This window comes from Manacus candei, unplaced genomic scaffold, assembly GCF_025592945.1.
Source record: "Manacus candei isolate 608988 ecotype Guabito, Panama unplaced genomic scaffold, ASM2559294v1 h1tg000046l, whole genome shotgun sequence".
Taxonomy (NCBI): domain Eukaryota; kingdom Metazoa; phylum Chordata; class Aves; order Passeriformes; family Pipridae; genus Manacus; species Manacus candei.
The window spans coordinates 437,277-457,738 of record NW_026138094.1 but is presented as its reverse complement, the minus strand read 5'-3'; the positions used below and the strand labels follow the sequence as shown (position 1 = coordinate 457,738).

The 20,462-nt window shown below is 44.8% G+C and overlaps 1 protein-coding gene across 11 annotated transcripts in view; it reads left to right on the top strand.

Annotated features, from left to right (window-relative positions):
• Window positions 1-20,462, top strand: part of NEO1 (neogenin 1) — a 167,535-nt gene that overhangs the window by 100,925 nt on the left and 46,148 nt on the right. For all 11 annotated transcript variants that reach the window (XM_051796379.1, XM_051796371.1, XM_051796378.1 and 8 more), the window contains exons 6-7: window positions 3,952-4,106; window positions 4,831-4,951. In XM_051796379.1, the coding sequence (XP_051652339.1) occupies window positions 3,952-4,106; window positions 4,831-4,951 (276 nt within the window). The remainder of the gene's footprint in view (window positions 1-3,951; window positions 4,107-4,830; window positions 4,952-20,462) is intronic.

The window sequence follows — 20,462 nt, the reverse complement described above, 5'->3', positions numbered from 1 at the left end:
GGGAACAGCAGGGAGGGAATTTGACTTTTGGGAAAGGTTCATGTGCATTAAATGAGTTCTGATCCAGAACAGCAGCGTTCTCATTCGGTTGCTGTAGGAGCAGGTTCACTGTGTTGTAACTAAGGAGGGTGAAAGTTGTGAGTAGTTAATGATGAAAAACTTGAGTTCTTCTTTTCCATGTGTAGTTACAGCTCAGCTTGAAGTGTCAGGTTTGGGGTTGGGAAACCACAGACCTGGGTTCTTCCCTCAGGGGTTGTGGGACTGGGAGGGAAGCTCCTCCTCTGGAGATGGGGAGGAGGAATGTCCTGAATTTCTGTCTCATCCGCAGCAGCACCGAAAGCTGAACTGAAAGGAGATTATTTCAAGTGCCCCCTGAAAGGCTCAGAATTTCTCCCTCAATGAGAGAGAACAGGCAAGAGCTGCTGAGCACTGGAATCCATCTCCATTTCCTTCTGATCACCTGTACACATGGAATGGGATCCACGTCCAGCATCCACTCCTGTTCCCACGTCACTTTGGGTGCAATTCCTGTTGCACATGTGTAGTCCCTCAGCCCTTCTCTTCATTTTAGACCAGTTGGCTTAAAAAAACATTTTATTTTTTGAATATTTCACCTTTATTGGGATGTAGCTTAGAAGTTTGAATCAACTGTTGATGTGGTTTGGTTTTTGTTTGGTTTTTTTTTTCCCTTTCTTCTTTTGATCACTGTTGTGATTAAAATATTTTTTCTCTTTGCTCTATAAAAGGGTGGCAGATACTCCTGGTAGGGGCTCTCTAGGGGTGTGTGAAGTTCTGTGCCAGCATCTTGCCATTCCAGTAGTTGTTTGCTAACGTGGAGAGGGGGCTGAGCTGCCAAGTCGTCTTTGAAGTTTAATTGTTTAATAACAGAACACATGATCTTCCCTTGCAAACCTTATTTTATATGGTAATTGGCTCGTTTGCTCTCTGGTTATCAATTTAACTTCTCTACCACAAACATCTGTACTGGCATTGTGTTAATGCTAAACACTGACACAGCTAAACTATGGAAGTGTGTTTGAAAAACATTTATTAATTCATTAACTGGGAAGTAATTGATAAAACGAGCACTTCTATGTTATTATCCCTTTGTAAGCAGCTTGGCATTTGCTCCATAAGCCAGAAAAGCAAAGGCACTTTGAAAAAATAATGTGTTTCAAATTCTTAATCTCCTAAATCTAAACTAATTGAGAGCAGGTAATAGGATATCCAGTTAACTTTCATTTTTTGTGGCAAAAAATGTGAATCTTATGATTCAATATTAGTGCCCCTTTCTGGATGATGTCCCAGATTGAAGCCATACCAGTTGCCAGAGATATTTGAGTACTTTCCAAATGTCTTCATTACAAGTTAAATATTAGTGGAGAAAACAGAAATCATCCCAGAACTTTACTGGGTTCAGTTTGGGGTTTCAGTTCTTCCCTGTGAGGGTGGGGAGGCCCTGGCACAGGTTGCCCAGAGAAGCTGTGGCTGCTCCATCCCTGGAAGTGTCCCAGGCGAGGTTGGATGGGGCTTGGAGCAACCTGGGCTGGTGGAAGGTGTCCCTGCCCGTGGCAGAGGGTGGGATGGGCTGGGCTCTAAGGTCCCTCCCAGCTCAAACCATTTTGGGATTCCATGATGAGTTTTCTAGACAAGTTTCATGTTTTGACAGTGAATGTTGCTGGCTTGTGCCCCTCAGGGTTCCTGTGACAAGTTTAATACGTGGCCAAGGAATTAAAATCCACCTGTAACAAATGTTATGAAAATAGAAGCATTTCGTACGTTCGTGGAAAAACGAACTTTTCCAATATTTATATTCCCTTCTTTCAGCTCTGCCAGCATTGCAGGAATCGATATGTGTGTGTGTGTGTGTCTGAATACATGTGGAGACAGAGATGGAAAGGAAATGAGAACATAAACTATTGATCAAGCAGGCTGGAACAAAATGACTCATTAGTTAAAACCGGCTAACGATGAGCGAGCAATGATCTGTCTGGGGCTGGCAGCAGGATGATGCATCTGGGAAGGGACAGGCAGCAGGATGGATTGGGGCAGAGATTTGCTGTAGTGCTGACACCCTATTTATGCCATTTTTCAAGCCACTGGTGAGACACATCTGAAATTACATGTAAATGATTGAAACTCGGCGGGCTGGGAGATGAATGCAGAGGGTTCTGAGGAAACACAACTTGTTGAGCCGGGCAAAATCAAGGGATATGGGAAGGGAGGGAGGAATGGTGCAGCTCACAATAAATAAAAATGCTGAGGATAAATGCCAGGGAGGAATAAAAAAATAAAAAATAATTCTCATAGGGAATAAATAATAGCAGTTTTGTGACAAATAAACTCAGAAGAGAGTTTTCAGTGTCGGAGTTGTAGAGGGGGATAACCATCGGAGAGTAAGCACAGAAATACCTGAATTAAGGTGGGATTGATGGAGTGTTTGGTACATTTGGGGGAAGTGGATGTGAAGTGCATGTCTGAAGTCACAGGCAGCTGGGCTCAACCCCAGATTTTTGCTCCTGTGGGAGAATTTGAGCAGCTTTGTGTAGATTTACACTCTTATCTGAGAGTTAAACCACCTTCTTTTTATAAATAAATATTTCTGTTTATTAGTGTTCTCCTAATTAATTTATAATCCAAAACTGAGGGATTTTTGGGGAGCTGCTCATCTCCATCTCTTTGTTTATAAGGTATTAAATCCATTTACAGACCTTTGCCATCATTTCAAGGAAGAAGTAAAACAAGGATTCTGTATCTCAGCATGAAATAAATCCCCTTGACAGGCCAAGTGTGTAAACTGTTTGTCTAAACTCCATGGCCCTTCCATATTGACTTTCTTTGCTAAATATTAAAGGGCAAAAGGCTGCTTTGGGCTTTCCTGGAACTCCAGCCATCAGAGCTGCCAACACAAGGAAGCAAATACCCTTGTGTTGGGAAGTGTAGTGAAAACAAACAAATAGGTGGGTGTTCTTCGTAGCAGGGGATGCTCACACAGTAAGGGCCTGCTGAGTGAAGGAGTGGAGAGGCCTCACATGCAGCTGGAGGGTCCCTGGAGGCACATGTGTGTTCACAGACAGCCTTTGTCATGTCTCTGCATTGGTCACCTGGGGCTCGTGTTGCCAAACAGTTCTGTATCTCTGAGTTTTTATGGATTTTAAAAGTCTTGAATTTAATTATTCTCATTCTGAGGACTTAAGGACACGTTAAAGGCAGCCAAGGCCCAGAGGCACCACCTTTGGTGCAGGTTGTTAGTGAAGGGCCTGTCTGTTCTGCTGTTACCAGATACACAGCTTCACTCACAGATGTCTGAGGTGTTGTCAGTGTGGGCCAGAGGCACAGGGATGCACCTCTACATGGAGTCTCCTTGGCTTACACACACCAGAGAAGAAGCTCTTTGGATCAGTGCAGCACCAGCTGATTGATAACCTGAATTTCTTCACAGGAACACAGAGCAGTGGTGCCCGAGGAAAGTTTCATCTTAAGTTTTGTGTCCATTCATATTTAAAAGTCTTTTTTAATATAATTTTAGCTTTTTTTTTTTTCTGTTGACTTAAGTACTGAGAACAGAGGACTCCCTGAGGTTTAACTTTACCCTTTATGCATCTTGGTTTGATTTCTTCTTTCTTGTATTCTCAAAGAGGCCATTCCAAATTCAAACCATTGGCTGGATGGTTTGGGCTGGAAGGGACCCCAAAGCTCATCTCATTCCAACCTTCTGCCATGGGCAGGGCCACCTTCCACCAGACCAGGTTGCTCCAAGCCCCATCCAACTTGGCCCAAATGCAATTGTGAAAGAACTCAGAGTTTGTACCAGCATCCGTCAAACCCTGAGCTACAAACCTTTGCAGCTGCTGGAGTCCCCACAGCCACCCCTGTGTGCCAGACTGTGTGTGAGGTGTGTTTTTCTGGGTGCTGACACCATCCCCTGTCCATCTTGCCCTTTCCCTGCAGTTCCCCCCGAGTTCCTGAAGCGACCTGCCAACATCTACGCTCACGAGTCCATGGACATCGTGTTCGAGTGTGAGGTGACCGGGAAACCCACCCCCACCGTGAAGTGGGTCAAGAACGGAGACGTGGTGATCCCCAGTGACTACTTCAAAATTGTTGTAAGTGAATTGTCCATCTTGACCTGTTAGTTCTCTTACATCTGTTCATGGAAACTGGGTTCTTTTATAGGAACTGCTTCCTGCTTTTGCCCTTTTGATGTTTAGGGCCTGGAAGAGAAATGGTTTGTTGAAACCTTTGATGCATGTTGCTTATGTTGTATGAGTTGATGTCTTTATAGCTGAGGTTTTCCACAGGAGACAGACAGAGTGCCAAAAGGCACTGTCCCAGTACAGGCTCACCACGACCACTGACTGTGGGTTCTGCATTGTCTGTGCTCCATAAAAATTACAGTTTCAAGCAGGAGGTGAAATACAAATATAACTGAGCTGTGGGTCGTGAGTTTTGGCACACGGGTACTTCCAGAGGAAATTTTAGATGTAGTGCATGTCATTACTGAGGCCTAGTTGAGAACTTAATGGCTGTATAATTGAGTGTACCTGAGGTTGTGGGGTTGTAACAGGGAGCTCTGCACTTCAGTCAGTGCTTAAAATACCACCAAAATGGCTGGGAAATGTGATGCTTGAAAATGATGCCACCAGTGAGAGCTGCTGCTGCTTTGGATACCCTCTAACCTGAGGATTCAGTGCAAAGGAGGTGAAATCCAAACACCCTGTTCCTGTTGGAAGTTCCTCCTGTCACAGTAAAAGTGCCCAAATGACACCATTGTTTTGGCAGTTGCAGCCCTTTTTTTTAAGCATTGTTTTTTTCCCCTTTGCTCCTCAGAAAGAACATAACCTGCAAGTTTTGGGTCTGGTGAAGTCTGATGAAGGATTCTACCAGTGCATTGCAGAAAATGATGTTGGGAATGCACAGGCTGGAGCCCAGCTGATAATCCTTGACCTTGGTAAGATAAACTGGGACAGCAGAGAGCCAAAAGATGGGGAGGGACATTCCAAGGGACATTTTCCACATGATGGGTTATATTTGTAACTCAGCTAGAGCAGGATGATTGTCTAAAATCCTGTGAGTGATTCAGCATCATCTTGTGTACACTTAAAGTTACTGAGGGGGAATTAAGGAATTCTGTAGGATTCACCCTGTATTTTGGAAAATATTTGGTGCAATTATAAACCATTAAAATATGGCTGTAGGCTGAGATTTAAAAATAATAACAGAATAGCCAAAATGAAACAAACCCTGAAATCACAAACCTGAAAAAAGCAGCACTTATGGAGCCCACTCCAAATCAAGTATTTTACATCAAAGTCATTCCAGTGTTAGAAGCTTTTTTTCTGCTTTGAGTGTAAAAAATATTTGACTTTGTCATTTCTGCAAACTACAGCTGCACATTTGTTGAGTTACAGCTGCAGCTTAAGATAAATATTTATTATTGTGCTCCAGTCAGTGGAGTTACTGCCAATGCTCACCTTGCAGTGCCCTGCATGGTTGGGGTGGTGAAAGAGAGTAATTAAGATTAAAGACAAAAAGAAAGATAGTACAAATATCATTACTAAGACATCAGCTTGTTTGGCTCTTTCAGGTCACACAGTTCTTAAAAATAATTTCTAAGAACCCAAGGAAGAAAACTGAGAGTGAGAGGGATGAGAGGAAAGACGAGTCAGACAAGAAAATATTAAACCCATAGTTTAGGGGGACTTTTATGTTGCCTTTGGGGGGGGGATGGTTTTAAAATTCTAATTTATTTCTTATTTGGATGGAGAGGATTTAGGAGAAACAGTCCTAGGTGTGCTTGGAGGACTGAGGGAACCTCGCACTTGGAATTTGAACAGGTGTGAGTCTGCTATCCCTGGGTTTGTGCAGAGAATAAGCTGTCAGGAGTGGGCCACAAGGAGAGATTTCCCAGTTATTTTCTAATTGTTTTGTAGAGTAGCTGTGCTCTTACAGCTCCTTCTCCACTCCTGTTTGGGTCTGGGTGTGTTTCATTGCTGGCTGAAGAGCTGCAGGTACTTCCCACAATTATTTGGGGAATGCAAGGTACCCTCTCCTGGGTTCAGTAGCTTTAATACCATGGAGCTTTGGGATTCCAGGCTCTGAGCAGGGTTAGGCATCCGGATCAGCACTGCTCCACTGTCATCAGGTTGCCAGAAAAATTATTAAAAGTGATTTAATTTCTGCTCTGCACTAATCACCTGAGTGGTTTCCAGGTCTGTCAAGCGGAACCGTTATTCCACATTTTCCACGTTTGAAAAATACTGAATAATTAATGGCCTTGGGTTTTGAAGCCCTGCCCAGGCTTGTACTTGCACCCAGTTCCCAGCAGTGGTTTATAAATGACTATTACTGTTATTCCTGGAGTTCCTGTGGTCTCTCTCCTCTTCCTTTCCCTCTGCTGCCCTTTGCCCGGTGGTTTCTCCTTCCTGTCCTGCTCTGGCAGCTCGTCCTGCCATCCTGAAGGGCTTTGCCTTATAATGCTGTCCTTTCTCTTTTGCATGCTGCCAAAGGATGTGGATCAGTGGTGGACTCTCATTTGGGTGTAAAGACACCCCTGAAGTTGTATGGCTCTGCTCCCTGCTCTGCAGTGCCTTAGAAATGCACCCCTGGGACACTGAGGGGGTTTGGGTGTTGTTCTCCAGCACTGGGAAAACCACATGGGACAGCTGTGGAAGTACTTGGAGTTGTGCTGTGGAGTGGTGGCATAAAAAGGAGTGCAATGAGGAATGAATGTGCCGTGTCCCAGCTGTGATACATGAAAACTGGCATTTCCAGTTGGAGAAAATGCAGATATTTTATTACCTTCTCACAGTGTATGAACAGCAAAGTGTTCAGGGAACGAGGGAGAAGGTATCACATGTAGGAGTTCTTTCGTGACAGCAACCTTGGTATGAAAATTCAAAACACTAGTTTGAGCAAAAACTATTCTGAACATTTCAGTCATTAATTCAGAAAGCTTTTTTAAAATTTATTTCATACCTAGTGATGAGAAATACCAACTTCGTCAATTTGAAAAGTAATTGCCGTGAAAAACTGTTGACTAAATGTGAAAAAAGTTCTTCCCAGTTAGCAGTGCATCCCTTCCCTTGCTGTTCTGTTTGCTCCTTCCCAACTGGAGCTGGCAAACTGCCTATTGACAACCTATTTCTCATTAGCCCTTTTGCTTATCAAATTGATCTCTAATGAGTTAAATGGAAATGAGAAGCCCGAGGGAGTTTGGAAAAGCATTTACCTGCTACCAGGAAAGGTTTCCTGTGTTTGGGCAGATTTCTGGCATTCAGGGAGCAGGAGTTTGGTGATTTGCCTGGTGCCCAGTGTGTGTGTGTGTTGGGCACAGCCCAGTCTGTGTGTGACTCTCAGCTGCTACAAAAAGATTAATATAATCCTTGTTCAGACATAACTTGCTTTTAGGTTGGGCTTTTTTGGGTTTGGACTGAGTTCTGAAAAGCTTTTAGTACATACAAAAGTTGTTTGTGGAAAATACAGAACAAAGAGTTGACTGGCTAAATTGCAAGGCTTATTGGAGGGGCTTTTCTTTTCAACTTTGGTAATTCTGTTAATAAATTTACACTGTACTTGGAAATGGACTGGCTGTGCAGAGTCCACAACTCTTGCTTTTTCAGGAATATGTAAAAGAATTGTGGCATTGAGAGGAGAGATTTCTAGGACAAGTCTTTGTAATTGAGAAGGTTGGGAGGGGAGGAGGGAGGAGGATTCAGGTCAGTGGTCTGAGTTAAATCCTCTTTATCCCCTGTACTGAACTTCAGGTGTAGAATTCTGCAAGGGGGATGAAGAGCTTTCCAAATATTTTGGGATTTGAAGTTGTGTCCCTATTTCTCAGATACTGACGTTCCCCTGGACACTCAGTTTCTTTGGGAATCTCATTGGAGTTGTGGCTCTGCTTTTTAGGGGGAGTTTGAGAGCTCTCTCCAGGAAGGGAAGTTCCTCTGTCAGTCTCTGCTCCTCTCTTTGCCTCGTGGAGTGAGAGATGAGTGATTTGATGTCCTGCAGATGCCCCCATGGAGAACTCAGCATATCCCAGTGAGAAGGAAGAACTTTCTCAGCACCCTCAAATCTCTCCTTGCCCTTTTTTACACAAAACCAGCTTTTTTTTGCTTCCAGTCCTCATTGGCCAGCCCAGTTATGGACCAGATACACCCATGCTCACTCCATTATAGCAAAGCTATTTCTTGTCATGTTACCCCAGCATTACTGTGTGTGGTCTGTGAAAACCTCTGTGGTGGAGGTGTTGGGGGTTCCCTACTGGAGGTGAAGTGCTGGTGACATGAGGGGACATTGAGCCAGGCCCTGTAATCCGGCCCCATCCAGGGAATCTGGGACTGCTCAGCACTGCCTTTGGGGACTGCAAAAGAACAGGTGGCAGTAGGGATAGGGAGAGAGGCAGATGGTTCCCTGTCACCCCCATGAAAGGCATCTGACAAGTACTCAGGCACTCAGAAAAAAAAAAAGGAGTGATGCTTGAATGCTGTGTAAAGAAAATCATAGACTGTAAACAAATATGCCAGTTATGTGGAGAACAATTTCAAAACATCATTTGGAATGCACTGTGTCACCTCCAGAACTCTCAAGTGTGGTTTGTTGTGGGGTTTCTGTACTTTTATACTGCAGAAGTTGTTTTTTTCCCGTATATTGTGAGGTTTTGAGAGTCTGTACAGGAGTGAGATCTCAAGGAGTGAATCGGATATGCTGCTGGTGTCCTGTAGGACACCATGTCGGGATTGTTTGTGGTGGAACTGTCCATTTCTTTAAACTTAACTTTTTCATGAACAAAGGCTTCTGTCCAAGCAGGGGTATCCTGCATGTGATTCCAGCATGGGAAACTAGGACAGGGAATGAGAAGGTTTTCAGTAGTTACAATGCTGTGAGGCCTTTGGGATCGCAGAGACATCTCGGGAGAGCTCCAAGGGGTGGATGAAGGTTCTTTAGGAAGGAGGGGGCAGGGAAGCAAGGAAGAGGGTCACCCTCCAGGGTTGACTCCAGTGTACTTTCAACTTGGAGAGAGTGATGAGCCAGCCTGGAGCTTTTCCACAGGGATCAGGGAATGGAAGTGTGTGTGTGTCTGCTGGAGACCATCGAGGGCAAGGAGTAGGTGAAGCTTCTTTAACACGACTGCAGGTTGCAGGTCCTGGTTTGTGTGTGGGTTTTTCACTGTGCTGTGTGTTGGGGTGGGAGCAGGGGAAGGAGTTTTGGGAGTTTCCTTGTTGCAGGCTGCCTGTGTCTGGCTGGTGAGTGGAGGTGGAACTGAGAATTACAGCCTGGAACTTCCAGACAGGAGGTTTTGGCTTGTTCAGGGATATTTTTGGTAGGTTCCCATGAGAGACTGTGTGAATGGACAAGAGGGAAACCATTTGCTCCTGAAGGACAGTCTTCTCAAAGCACAGGAATGGTCTCCTCCAAAGTGCAGGAGTCGGAACATGTGTGTCCAGGAGACCAGGAGGGATAAAGAAGGAACTCCTAACTGGGCTCAAACACAAAAAGAAAGTACAAAGAGTTTGAAACTAAAGGCAGAGAAATGAGGGATATTGCCTGGATGTGCAGGCCAGAACTGGGAAAGACAAAGCTCAGCTGGAGCTGGAACATTTACAGAGAAGGTTATGGAGCAAATCCCCCTGGAAGCCACATATGAGAGAGATGGTGGGGAAAAATCCAGCATGGATTTACCAAGGGCAAATTTTGCCCAACTATTCCCGTGGCTTTCTAAGATGAAATGATTGGCCCTGTGGTGGAGAGCAGTGGAGATTGTTTACTTTGCCTTTGGCACTCTTTGCAGTGGTATCCCTGAAGCTGAACTGGGCACATACAGACTGGATCAGGTGGATTTTGGGATGTGTGGAGAGCTCCCAGTGCCATGGGGAGTGGGGGGAAGGATGAGCAGCAGCCCAGGCCATGGGGCATCACCCAGGGCTGGATCCTGGGACTGGGAGGTGTCGTGTCTTCCCCAGTGATGGGATGGGGAGCACCTGGAGCAGGGCTGTGGGTCCTGCTGGAATGGGGGGGCAGCAGTACACTGGCAGAGAGGGATGGGCCAGGCTGGAGGTGGGGCTGGGCTGAACTTCCCAGTTCAGCACCAACAAACGTGGAGCCCTGAGGGACTCCAGGTGGTGGGAGAGGCTGGAAACCAGCAGAAAAGGACTTGGTGGGGTGGGCAGGAGCTCAAGGGATGTGATTTCTTTCCTCTTCTTGGCCCTGGCCAGGCCACATTAGGACAATTTTAAGCTTCCCAACAAGGAAGACATTGGCATAGTGGAACCAGTGGAGACCTACAAAGAAAATTTGGGAACCATGTGCTGGGATGTGCTGTGACTCTGAGAGAAATGAGTTTGATTCATCCTAAACAGTGTCTTCCTGCTCAGACAGGGGTGGAGGGACAGAGCAGGTAGAGGTGGAAGACTGCAAAAAAAAGGGAATTTCCCATAGGAAAAAGCGGTTTCACGGTGAGGATGGTCCAAGATTGCCCAGGGAAGGTTGGAAATCTCTGTCCTTGGAGATATTTGAGACACAACTGGACAAGGCCCTGAGAGACCTGGTCAAGGGTGGCTCTGCTCAAGCAAGGGGTTCAGATGAACTCCTGAGATCCTCCAGACCTCTGTGTTTCAGAAGCACTGAGGGTCTGAGCTGTGTGGATGGACCCTCTTTGTCTCTGTGTCTGTATTTTTAATGTGACAGCCAAATCAGGACAATTTTGTGGTGTGCATTTCCTACTGATCTCCTTAGGAGACACATTAATGTCTGGTGCTGGTGGCAATTGGACATTACAAACCACATTTGATTAAAGTCTGACACCACTTCGGTTGCTCTGTATGGTATTAATTCCTCCACTGAGTTACATTACGTGAATCCTAATTCTGAGGGAGTTTTAAAGACATCATTTATTGACCTAAATTGGTGCTTTCTTTGTGCAATTGAATTCTGTCCAGGCCTGTTGCTGCATGAATAATTTCATTTTCTGTGGGTATTTCTCTGCCAGGGTTTGGCTGTGAGCTGTCCCGAGGCTCAGAGCACTGACAGGAGGTGGGGAGGGCTGGGCTGGGCTGGGCTGGGCTGGGGGCTCCTCTGACCCTCAGCGTGGTGGAGAACATCAGAAATGTGATCTGAGGGTTCTGGAGCCAGCACATTTCAGCTCAGATTGTGCTGCAAATGTGTCATTTCTGTCCTGCAAGTGGCACTGGACTGTTTGAGGTCACCTCAGGCTGACACAGACTCGGAGATTCGTGGGTCCCATTCCACACATAGGGAATGGGACCTAGGGAATTTCAGCTCCCCTACCTTGACGCCAACAAAAGATTCCCAGCTCTAGTTGGATGTCAAATGTGATGTCAAAAGCCTTATTTAAGTCAAGATATATGAATTACTCTGTGTTTTCCATAGTGATAAGTTCCATTATTCCATTGTAGGAGGCAGAGATAAGTTCTTTTTGATGAATTTTGGCTTCTGCTGAAAGAAATCCGAAAGTTGGCACTGTCAGGCTTGTGCTCTGATTTGAAAAACCCAGTTACACTTTTGGGTATTTGCCATATGTAAAAAATTGCATAAATATAACTGATACCCTTGCCTGGGTCAGGCCCTGAGGCTGACACTTCACATGATATTTCAGGACCCATTTTGGATGATTTCACAGATATCAAATGTAACTTCTTGGGCTCCCACTTCTGACAGAGGTGATTTTTTAGTGTTTCTTTGAGTCACATATTGTGAATCAAGACATTTAGTGTTGTTGTCAAGGTAATCCAGTAAAAACCTTCTTAGTCTATGGAATTCTATGGAGTTCTTGGAGACTATAGAAGTACTTGACAAATCTGCAGGGTGTTGTGGATGAAATGCCAGAGCAAGATAAAAAGAGTTCATTGAATAACAGAGAAGGACTCTGGGTGTTCCTCCTGCAGACTCTTCTGTTTCTGCACTCAGACAGAAATGTCTTTGTGTTCTTTCTGTCTTGTACAATTTTATGTGTCTTAATGGAAGGAAAATGGAAAGAGGTCCCTGTGGTTTTCAGGAGTGGCTTTCATGAATCTTAGAGTCCACCAGGGAAGAAATGATTTGTAGACTAAAACTGAATAGTGAGGCTGCAAAGCCTTGCAGACAAAAATTCACGTTTTCTGTCGAGAGGTAAAAGCACTCAAAGGAAAGGGATCATGGATTTCGGGGGAGCGGGAGATGGTGACGGACCTGGCTTGGGACTGGAAGTTTAAGGTCTCTTCCAACCCACACCATCCTGTGGCAACAGGTCTGTGCTAAGAGCACCCAGCTCTGCTGGACTGCAAACTGGGGAACTCTGAGAGACCCAGCTGGTCTCACAGGGGGGGAAGATCCAAAACTAGGAGAATGGAAAATGCAGCGTGAGGGGCATCATAAGAGACAAGAGGAGCAGGGGAGTTCCCTCTCTGCACTGTCTGTCACATGCCCACAATATCCACGTGGGTTTTCACTCAGCACACGTAAAGGTTTGTCCCTGAAAAGCTTTAAGAGCAACAAATGTAAAATTCTGACCCTCCCACTGAAAATGGAGTGTTTGAGGAGCAGTGGCAGTGCTGGTGCCACAGGACGGGAAAGTATTCCCAAGTCGCTGCCTCAGTCCCAGTCTTAGGGAATCAAACCAGCCTCAGATGGTGGAGGAACAGCTTGGAAGTCTCATTTGTAGAGTTGTGTTTCAGGAACATAAACAGCATCTGAAATCACAAACTGACTTCAAACAGTCAAACCCAAAGCCAAACTCTGAGAATATTTTGTGCTGGTTGTGTACACTTGGTTGCTAATTTTCTGTAAACACAGCAGTGTGTTCTCCTCTTTAGTGCTGAAAGAGTTTTTTTTCTGGTTTAATTTTGATGTTAATTTACATTACTTAGCTATTATTCCTCAGGGAAAGGCAGCATTTGTGTTTCTCATGGCGGCATGTCTGTTCAAAATGGCCTGGAAGCTATTTGAATTCAGTAAGTTGCATTTCTTGACTCAATCCCTGTTTAATAAATGACCTTTATTTATTCCCTCTTTATGGGCCCTGCTTATATATAGTCTTATTGAGAAGCTGAACTGATTAAACCACCCTAGATCTCAAACTTCCTGAATTTTAACTTGATGAATCGAGAAACTAAACAGTTCTCATATCATGCACTCAGTAGCCTATTCATGTTTAAAGCTGGCATGAGCTTTGAATAAATTGCTCTAATTTAGATTAAATTAGTAATAGATTAATGTTTGCCAGTGTGCAGTGAGTTGCAGGAAGGCATAACAGAATTTATAGGAGGCTTTGATTGTGCTTATTAGTTTTCATTTCTTGTTTTATGACTGTATTTACAGTTGACTTGGCAAAGAAATTTGAAAGCTCCTGATGGAATTCACACCGGATCGTGTGCGCCGTGACTTCAATTTAAGTCTGCTTGGCACAAATATGGGTTGTGGTGATGCTACTTATGCAGCTGAGCTTCGAAACACTTGGACTGTCACCTCTGTAATTTTGGTTTTCATGAGGGGAATTAATGGTTAAAAGGTACTTGGGTTTAAATTCTGTGTCATGTCGCGAAGAGGAATAATACATAAGGAGTGTTGGGTGAGGGCAGAGCAAGAACCTGGAGGAGCAAAAGGCTTCCAGGTGTTATGAGAAACATTCAACACACATTAATCCGTGTTTTCTGTCCTTCACCTGTATTTATTCCATATTTATTGTCCCATTGTGTGGGTGGAAGGAGGTAGGATGTGTATACGCTGTGCAATGACTGGGAAAGAGGCTGGAAGGTTTTGAGTCCGTTTTGTCTCTTCTGGCTAATCCTGAATTCCCGAGAGAGTTCCTCACTCCAGTAAAAATCTCTTTACCACCAGAAAGGGTAATATCAGCAGATACACTTACCTCAATATCACTGAGCAAATCCACCAGTTCCAGTGATGCTTACACTCCTATTTCATGTGTTCCTGGAGCCTGGCTGGGCAGTGTATTGTCAGGAGGGAGCTCACTGGGAACAAAGCGGTGCCGCTCCGGAAACACGAGTGTGTTCAGTGGGAGCAGCTACAGCTGTTGAGTGATGGTTGATGGCTCCTCTGCCTGCATCTGGTTATAGGGGAAAATGCAAATAATCAGGGGGAAGAGCACTGGCTGCAGGGTTTTGATGCTTTAGTGTATCTGGATGGCTGTTTGCTTTTAGAGGTTTGTGCTTTTCTCGTTTTTAGATGAGCGCAATGGCAGGATTAGCTGTAGCTTGATATCTGTCACGCCTGCCCAAGGCATTTCCTCTGCCTTTATTCCTCATATCAAGGGTTGTGAAGATTGACAGAAATACCCTTAATTTGTAATTGATCCCAGGCTCGTGTTGGAAAAGGAAAATATCAGATTTTGTCAGTCTCGCACCAGCGGAGAGAACAAACGTGTGGATATGGCCTTAATTGGTTGCTTATATTTCAAAGTTGCTAAATTATACAGTAATAGCAGAGACAGCTGAATGCCATTTGGAGTAAGAGGGAGAGGATTGGTTTACAGTTTGGTCACATGTGTAATAGGACTCGTACACTCCAATATGTGAAGCTGGGAGAAGCCTATCCTGGTGTCACTTATTTCCCCAGCAGCCTTGACAAGATAACCTGGAAAAGCTCATGGGGTTTATACCATAAGGAAATGGAATAAATCTAACAAAGAAATCTCATTTTTAATAATGTATGTCTGGTGTTGGAACTGGCTGCAGGATGTCACCGTTCTCGCTGCGATGGAAGAGCCTGTGTGGGCTTTTCCTGGTTGTTTCCCCTCTCCTGTCACCTTCTTCCCCCAAAAAGAAACTAATGGGTCCAAAGTCTTTAAAAGACAAATGGATTTTGTGTGGTTTTCCTGGTGACAGATCATCACTGAAGGCACTATAGGAAAATACAGGAGAAGGAGGGAAGTCCTACCTAGCTCTGGGTCACAGGGGATGGACATTCCCTCTTGGAACGTCCCTGTCCTCTCTCCTGCTCTTCTTCATCACCAATTTACATATAAACTGCTTTTAAATCTCGTTGTTCAGGTGTTTTGAACAGTGGTCAATGACCACAGTAATCCACATCTAAAATGTTGCATCTCTTGCTATAAATGCCATCATGTACATCCAGGGAATAACCTCGAATTCCCATGTACTGGGATGTGCAGGGCAAATTCCCAACCTCTGTGCTGGGGAAGGCAGTTGTATTTTAATGATTCTGATGGGGTTTGCTCTTCCTGTTAGAATTAGAAATATGGAGAAGCAAAAAAACACATTACAGCTTTAAAAATAGAAACTAAAAAAAAAAAGTTAGTTTGTAAGATTGGCTTCTATGTCATTTATATAAATTCCCAAACATCCTGACACCTCCTCTAGTTCCTGTAAAAACAGAGGGTCTGAGGTGGCCTCTAAATGGGGAGCAAGGAGGAGGTACATATGGCCTTTAGCAGAGAAATCCAGTTGGAATGAATTAAAAAATCCAATACCACATCTAATAGTGTTACCCTGTGTGTGGTTATAGACCAGAAGAGGAAAGGTGGGTTTGTGGGGAACCTTCTCTCCCTTAAAAAAACAATAATTGTGGATAGATAAACCTGAATGGAAGAAAAATAGAGTTCATATAAGAAAAAAGTAGTTAAATGATTAGTAAATGAGTAGTTAATAAGTAGTTCTGATAGAGAGCTTGGCAGAAATAAGGACAATTCTGACGTACAAACAGCTTGTTCAGCCTCATCTGTTGCACCTCCAGGTTGCCAGAGTTGGTGCTGCTGAGTTGTTCAAGTGTCAGCAGCTTCCAAACTGAGGGAAATCGCCTTCCACCTCCAGGTTATTTCTTGGAGAAAACCCCCTGTGTGCTGCTGGCTCAGCCCTGCAGGGGCTCCACCCAGGGAGCTGGGTGTCTGATCCCGAGGGAACTCCAGGGAGCGTTGCAGTGACTTAAATGAGGGACTGCAGTTTAAAATCAGGGGTTGTCAGAGCGATCCACGAGCAGCAGGAGTTGTCTGCTGGGTTCATTTATTTCAGTTTAGCCTGTTGCCTTGAAAATACATCCTGCCTGGTTGAGTCATGGTCACGGAATCCCGGAATGGTTTGGGTTGGAAGGGACCTCAAAGCCCTTCCAGTCCCACCCCTGCCATGGCAGGGACACCTTCCACTATCCCAGGTTGCTCCAAACCCCATCCAGGGTGGCCTTGGACACTTCCAGGGATGTGCTGGTCCTGCTCTGCCAGCACAGCAGTGGTTCAGTCCTAAGCCTGCCTGGTTGGAGGATTATTGGGGATATTTGTAGCATTTCCAGCCCTGATGGCCCCGTTACTTGGGGTGTGCAAACAGAGAGTGAAAACTGAGCATCCCTGTGGATCCCATGGAAGGAGATGTGGGAAGGCAAGGGACCTGCTCCAGGTGACAGGATGAGGTACTGGCAGAAGCCCAGGGAAACTTCAGAATCTTGAAATCTTTAAATATGGAAAATCTTCAAATATACTGGTGCAAAAACGAGCCCTGTCCAAAAGCACGTGGTGTTTTTATTAATAACTGCTCCATAAAGAGCTTTACTCAAATACAACACGTTTGCTTTTGAAATAAAATCATTGCTTTCCTGTTATTGTTAAAGTCAAATTACAGCAGGTTGTTTCAGGCTCTGCTGTTCTCAAGAGATTTCTTAATTCTGCATACGAGTTCAATTTATGAATATTTACAGTAAGAGGATACCCTGGGCAGGGTTCCTTGGGTGCATTTCCAGGCAGTTTTATAGTTCTATAGGTATGTTTTGTTTTGAGGTTTTGACTCTCCTTTCTCAAGGAGCAGTTGTTAAAAAAAAAAATTGAATTCTTAAAAAATTGAATATTCACCACTGAATTTGAAGATTATATCCCTGGTTTTACAACGTGTTGTTATGGTTGGAATTCCTTTCCGATAACAAAATCCAGTTCAAAGCAGTGAGTTTTGAACTCCTGGGGGACAGGTAGAGGTGTGTTTGGCTTATTTCCTTCTTTTTTTATAACCTGAGTCTTGTGACCAAAATCCATGCAGGGCTTTTTTTCCTGTCCATCCTCCCGGATGTGGTCAGAGCCAGGGGGTTCCTGGGCAGGTGGGAGGGAGAGGCTCCCTGGAATGCGTCAGCAAGGCCCATCACACCTCTTTAATGGTTGTTTTATGAGACAGGAAAAAATCAAATTGCTTCCTCTCCACCAAAGCATTTCATGGTGAAATGAGAGCGGGAGGAGGGCTCGTTATCAGGAGGGGTTTTATGACTTCCTTTCAAACACGGGCTCACGGCCGGGACGTGTTTATCACTATATTTATATATCCCAATTTGTTCAGTGCCCAGCAGTGGCCATTTACTTCAGAAAATGGAACCAAATAAATGCTTAAAAATCATAATCACTGAGTATTAGTTAAACATTCGCTTGTTATGTATTTTTGGTGGATTTTTTGCAATAGTGTGCACTGAGTGAAGAGTAAATAACAGCTCTCATTCCCAGTGGTGATGTAAATTAATCTAAGGCAATTAAAAATTAAAAAAAGGCATTTTGCCTGCCTGCTTCGGGCAGAACGTGTCAGAATAGGGAAATAAATAAGCAAACATCTCTGATTTGTTTTATGAGGAATATGAGGGATGTTGTTTGGGGGAGGGTCCATTCCTCTGGGTGGGGGATTGTGTTTGGGTTTCTAAGTCTGTGAGGGACAAAATTGATTCCAAGTGCTGTGTTGGGTTCTTGTCCTCAAGCTTCTTCCTTGAGCGAGCTGAAATGTTTCTGTGGAAGAGGAGTTAGTTTATTCAGGATGGAATAGCAGCAAAAAGTTCGATAGCACAAAAAAGAGGAGGATAATGATGTCCCTCCTTGAAAAGTAGGGACAGGCCAAGGGGAAATGTCTTCCTACTGCCAGAGGGCAGGGTTAGATGGGATATTGGGAAGAAATTCTTGGCTGTGAGGATGGTGAGGGCCTGACCTAGTATGGCCAGAGAAGCTCTGGCTGCCTCATCCCCTCATCCTTGGAAGTGTCCAAGGATGGATGGGTTGGATGGGGCTTGGAGCAACCTGGGCTAGTGGAAGGTGTCCTTGCTCATGATGGGGGGTGGAACTGGATGAGCTTTAAGGTCCCTCCAAGCCAAACCACTCTGGGATTCCATGGTTCTGTGCACAGGGGTCAGGGTTAGGTGGATTTTCAGTGGGTCCCAGCCGGTGATGTCCAAACCCCTGCAGTACAAACCAGCAGATCTGGGCTTGATTTCTGAGCCCCTGGGTTACACCAGGGTTACACACTGAGCAGTGCTGTGGGTCAGCTCCGTGTTCCTGCAGGTTGAATCCCCCAAGCAGTGCCAGGGACATGGCTCCATGCCCAGCTGTGCTTCCCTGGAGGTGTTGGTCCAGGCGTTCTCGTGTTTCTCGTTCTGACATGTTTCCTTACGTAGCAAAAACCCACACGAAGTTCTCCAGTTTAAATTATTTCATGAAGCATAATTGTGTTTACAAAACACTAAATTTGGGGGGGGGGTTATGTCAAGCAGATGTAGATCTGTGTCTTACAGGTAAACAGGGTACTTGTCATTATGAACTCCAGGGGATTCAGGAAATGTGTTCATTCTATACAGGAGAAGTCACTTTAGTACACTCTCCTTGCCATGACTGTTTAGTCACTGTTTCAGTTTTGCCTGAAAGCACCTCTTAGTGGAAGAACAGGAGTCTGATAGACTTCTTTTAATTAGCTTTTCCAAGGGAAGGAATTAATTCCATTATTAGAACTGATCTATTGATTGTATTGATATCAACTTCAGCACTGTGGCCATTTGTCCTGTGAGAACTTACTAGGGCCAGGTGACTTGGTTTTCTTTGAACATGGTATCCCACAGGGAACAGCTGGGAATGACAAGGTGATGTCCCTTCTGTTGGAAAGTTGTGAATTTGGCATTTGAAGAAGGACTACAATTTGATGCAGGTAAAAACACAGGGGGAAAACAAGAGAGGAAGCAAAGTTTTGAAGGTGTATAGTGTGGAGTTACTAATTTTGTTATTTTATAATGTTATATTACATTGCAGCCCAGTGCTCCTTAATTCTGATCCAAGTTGAATCCTTCTGTTCCTGAGGGGGAGGACTGATCCATACATAGGAGCAAGTGCATTAGGGAAAAGAAAGAGTTTGAAAGTCTAGATTACCTTTCTGGAATCAATAGTGAATTATGGGAAAAATATTATTTATTGAGTAACCAGGTTTATATGAACACCCCAAGTCAAAATTAAGCATATTGGTGTCTCTGAGGTATTATTTTTCTTATGGAATACAGCTGAAATATTAAAGATGTTGAGATTTGAATATCCTAGCTCATGTGTTTTCTAACAGGGTTTTTTTGGCAATATAGTAATTTGCTGGTTTTAGTTGTGGTAGGTCTTTGTTGCTGAAATCAAAGATTTGTTCACATTTAAAAGCTCTAAAATCCACTCTGAAGTCCTTCCAAAGAGGACTTTCTTTCCTCCTGCAGTTGTGTGTGTTAACTGATGCCCCAGGTTCCTCAGCAGCTCATTGCCCTTGGCCAGGTTTGCCTCTGCTGCATCATCTGCATCCTCAGAGGGTGCAGCTACAGAGTGTTCATTGCCATCAGGAGAGACTTCCCACCCATTCCTGCTCCTGCATTGCTCAGATGGTCTTGGATCTTGCTGCCTTTGGAATGGAACTGGACTGGGAGGTGCTCTCAGGTCCCTGTCGGGTGTTCAGGGTAAGAGCTGCTTGGGGATGGGCCTGTGCAGGGCTGAGGGTTGGACTCCAGGATCCTTGTGGGTCCTTTCCAACTCAGCATATTCTGGAATTCTCTGATGTGGGTGCTGGGCTCCCAGAACACCTGGATCACCCTCTGGTGCCTCTCCTGCTGCCTCAGCCACAGTTCCCAAATCCCTGATGCTCTCCTTGGACAGGGGCTGCAACCAGGGCTTTGCAAACACTTGAATATGGCCAAGAATAGCCTAAATATGGTCACTAACCAGTTCTCCAAGTGTTTGTGCATCCCAGTTCCTGCATTCCAATACCCCCTTCCCGAGGTGGGTGGTAGCAGTGCCCTGGGAGGTCCCAGGGGAGCTGGACTGTCCCGGGTCACTCAGATAAGGGCAGCACTGCCGGGGCAGATGACAGATAACATCCCTGTTCCTTTGTGTGGTGTGGCCAGGGGCATAATTGGGATGTTATTGCCAAACAGGAGGAAGCCCTGACTGTGCCAATAACGTACCACAGGAAACAGGAAATCTAAACCGGAGGGGCTGGACAACATGGAAAATATTTCTAATAATTAACTAAAAAGTGGGGCATTCCAGTGAGCAGTCTTCAGGTGTGGCACATTGGACAGAGATCCCATCAGCATCCTGAGGTGATAATGATGGAGAAACACCCCAGGCACACTCCAGCTGTTTGTTATCCCACCGTGGTGAACTACACTGGGAGCACCGGGGGGACACTTTTCCTGTAAGATGAAAAGCCAGGACCACACCAGTGCATCCAGCTGGTCAACACCTTTGC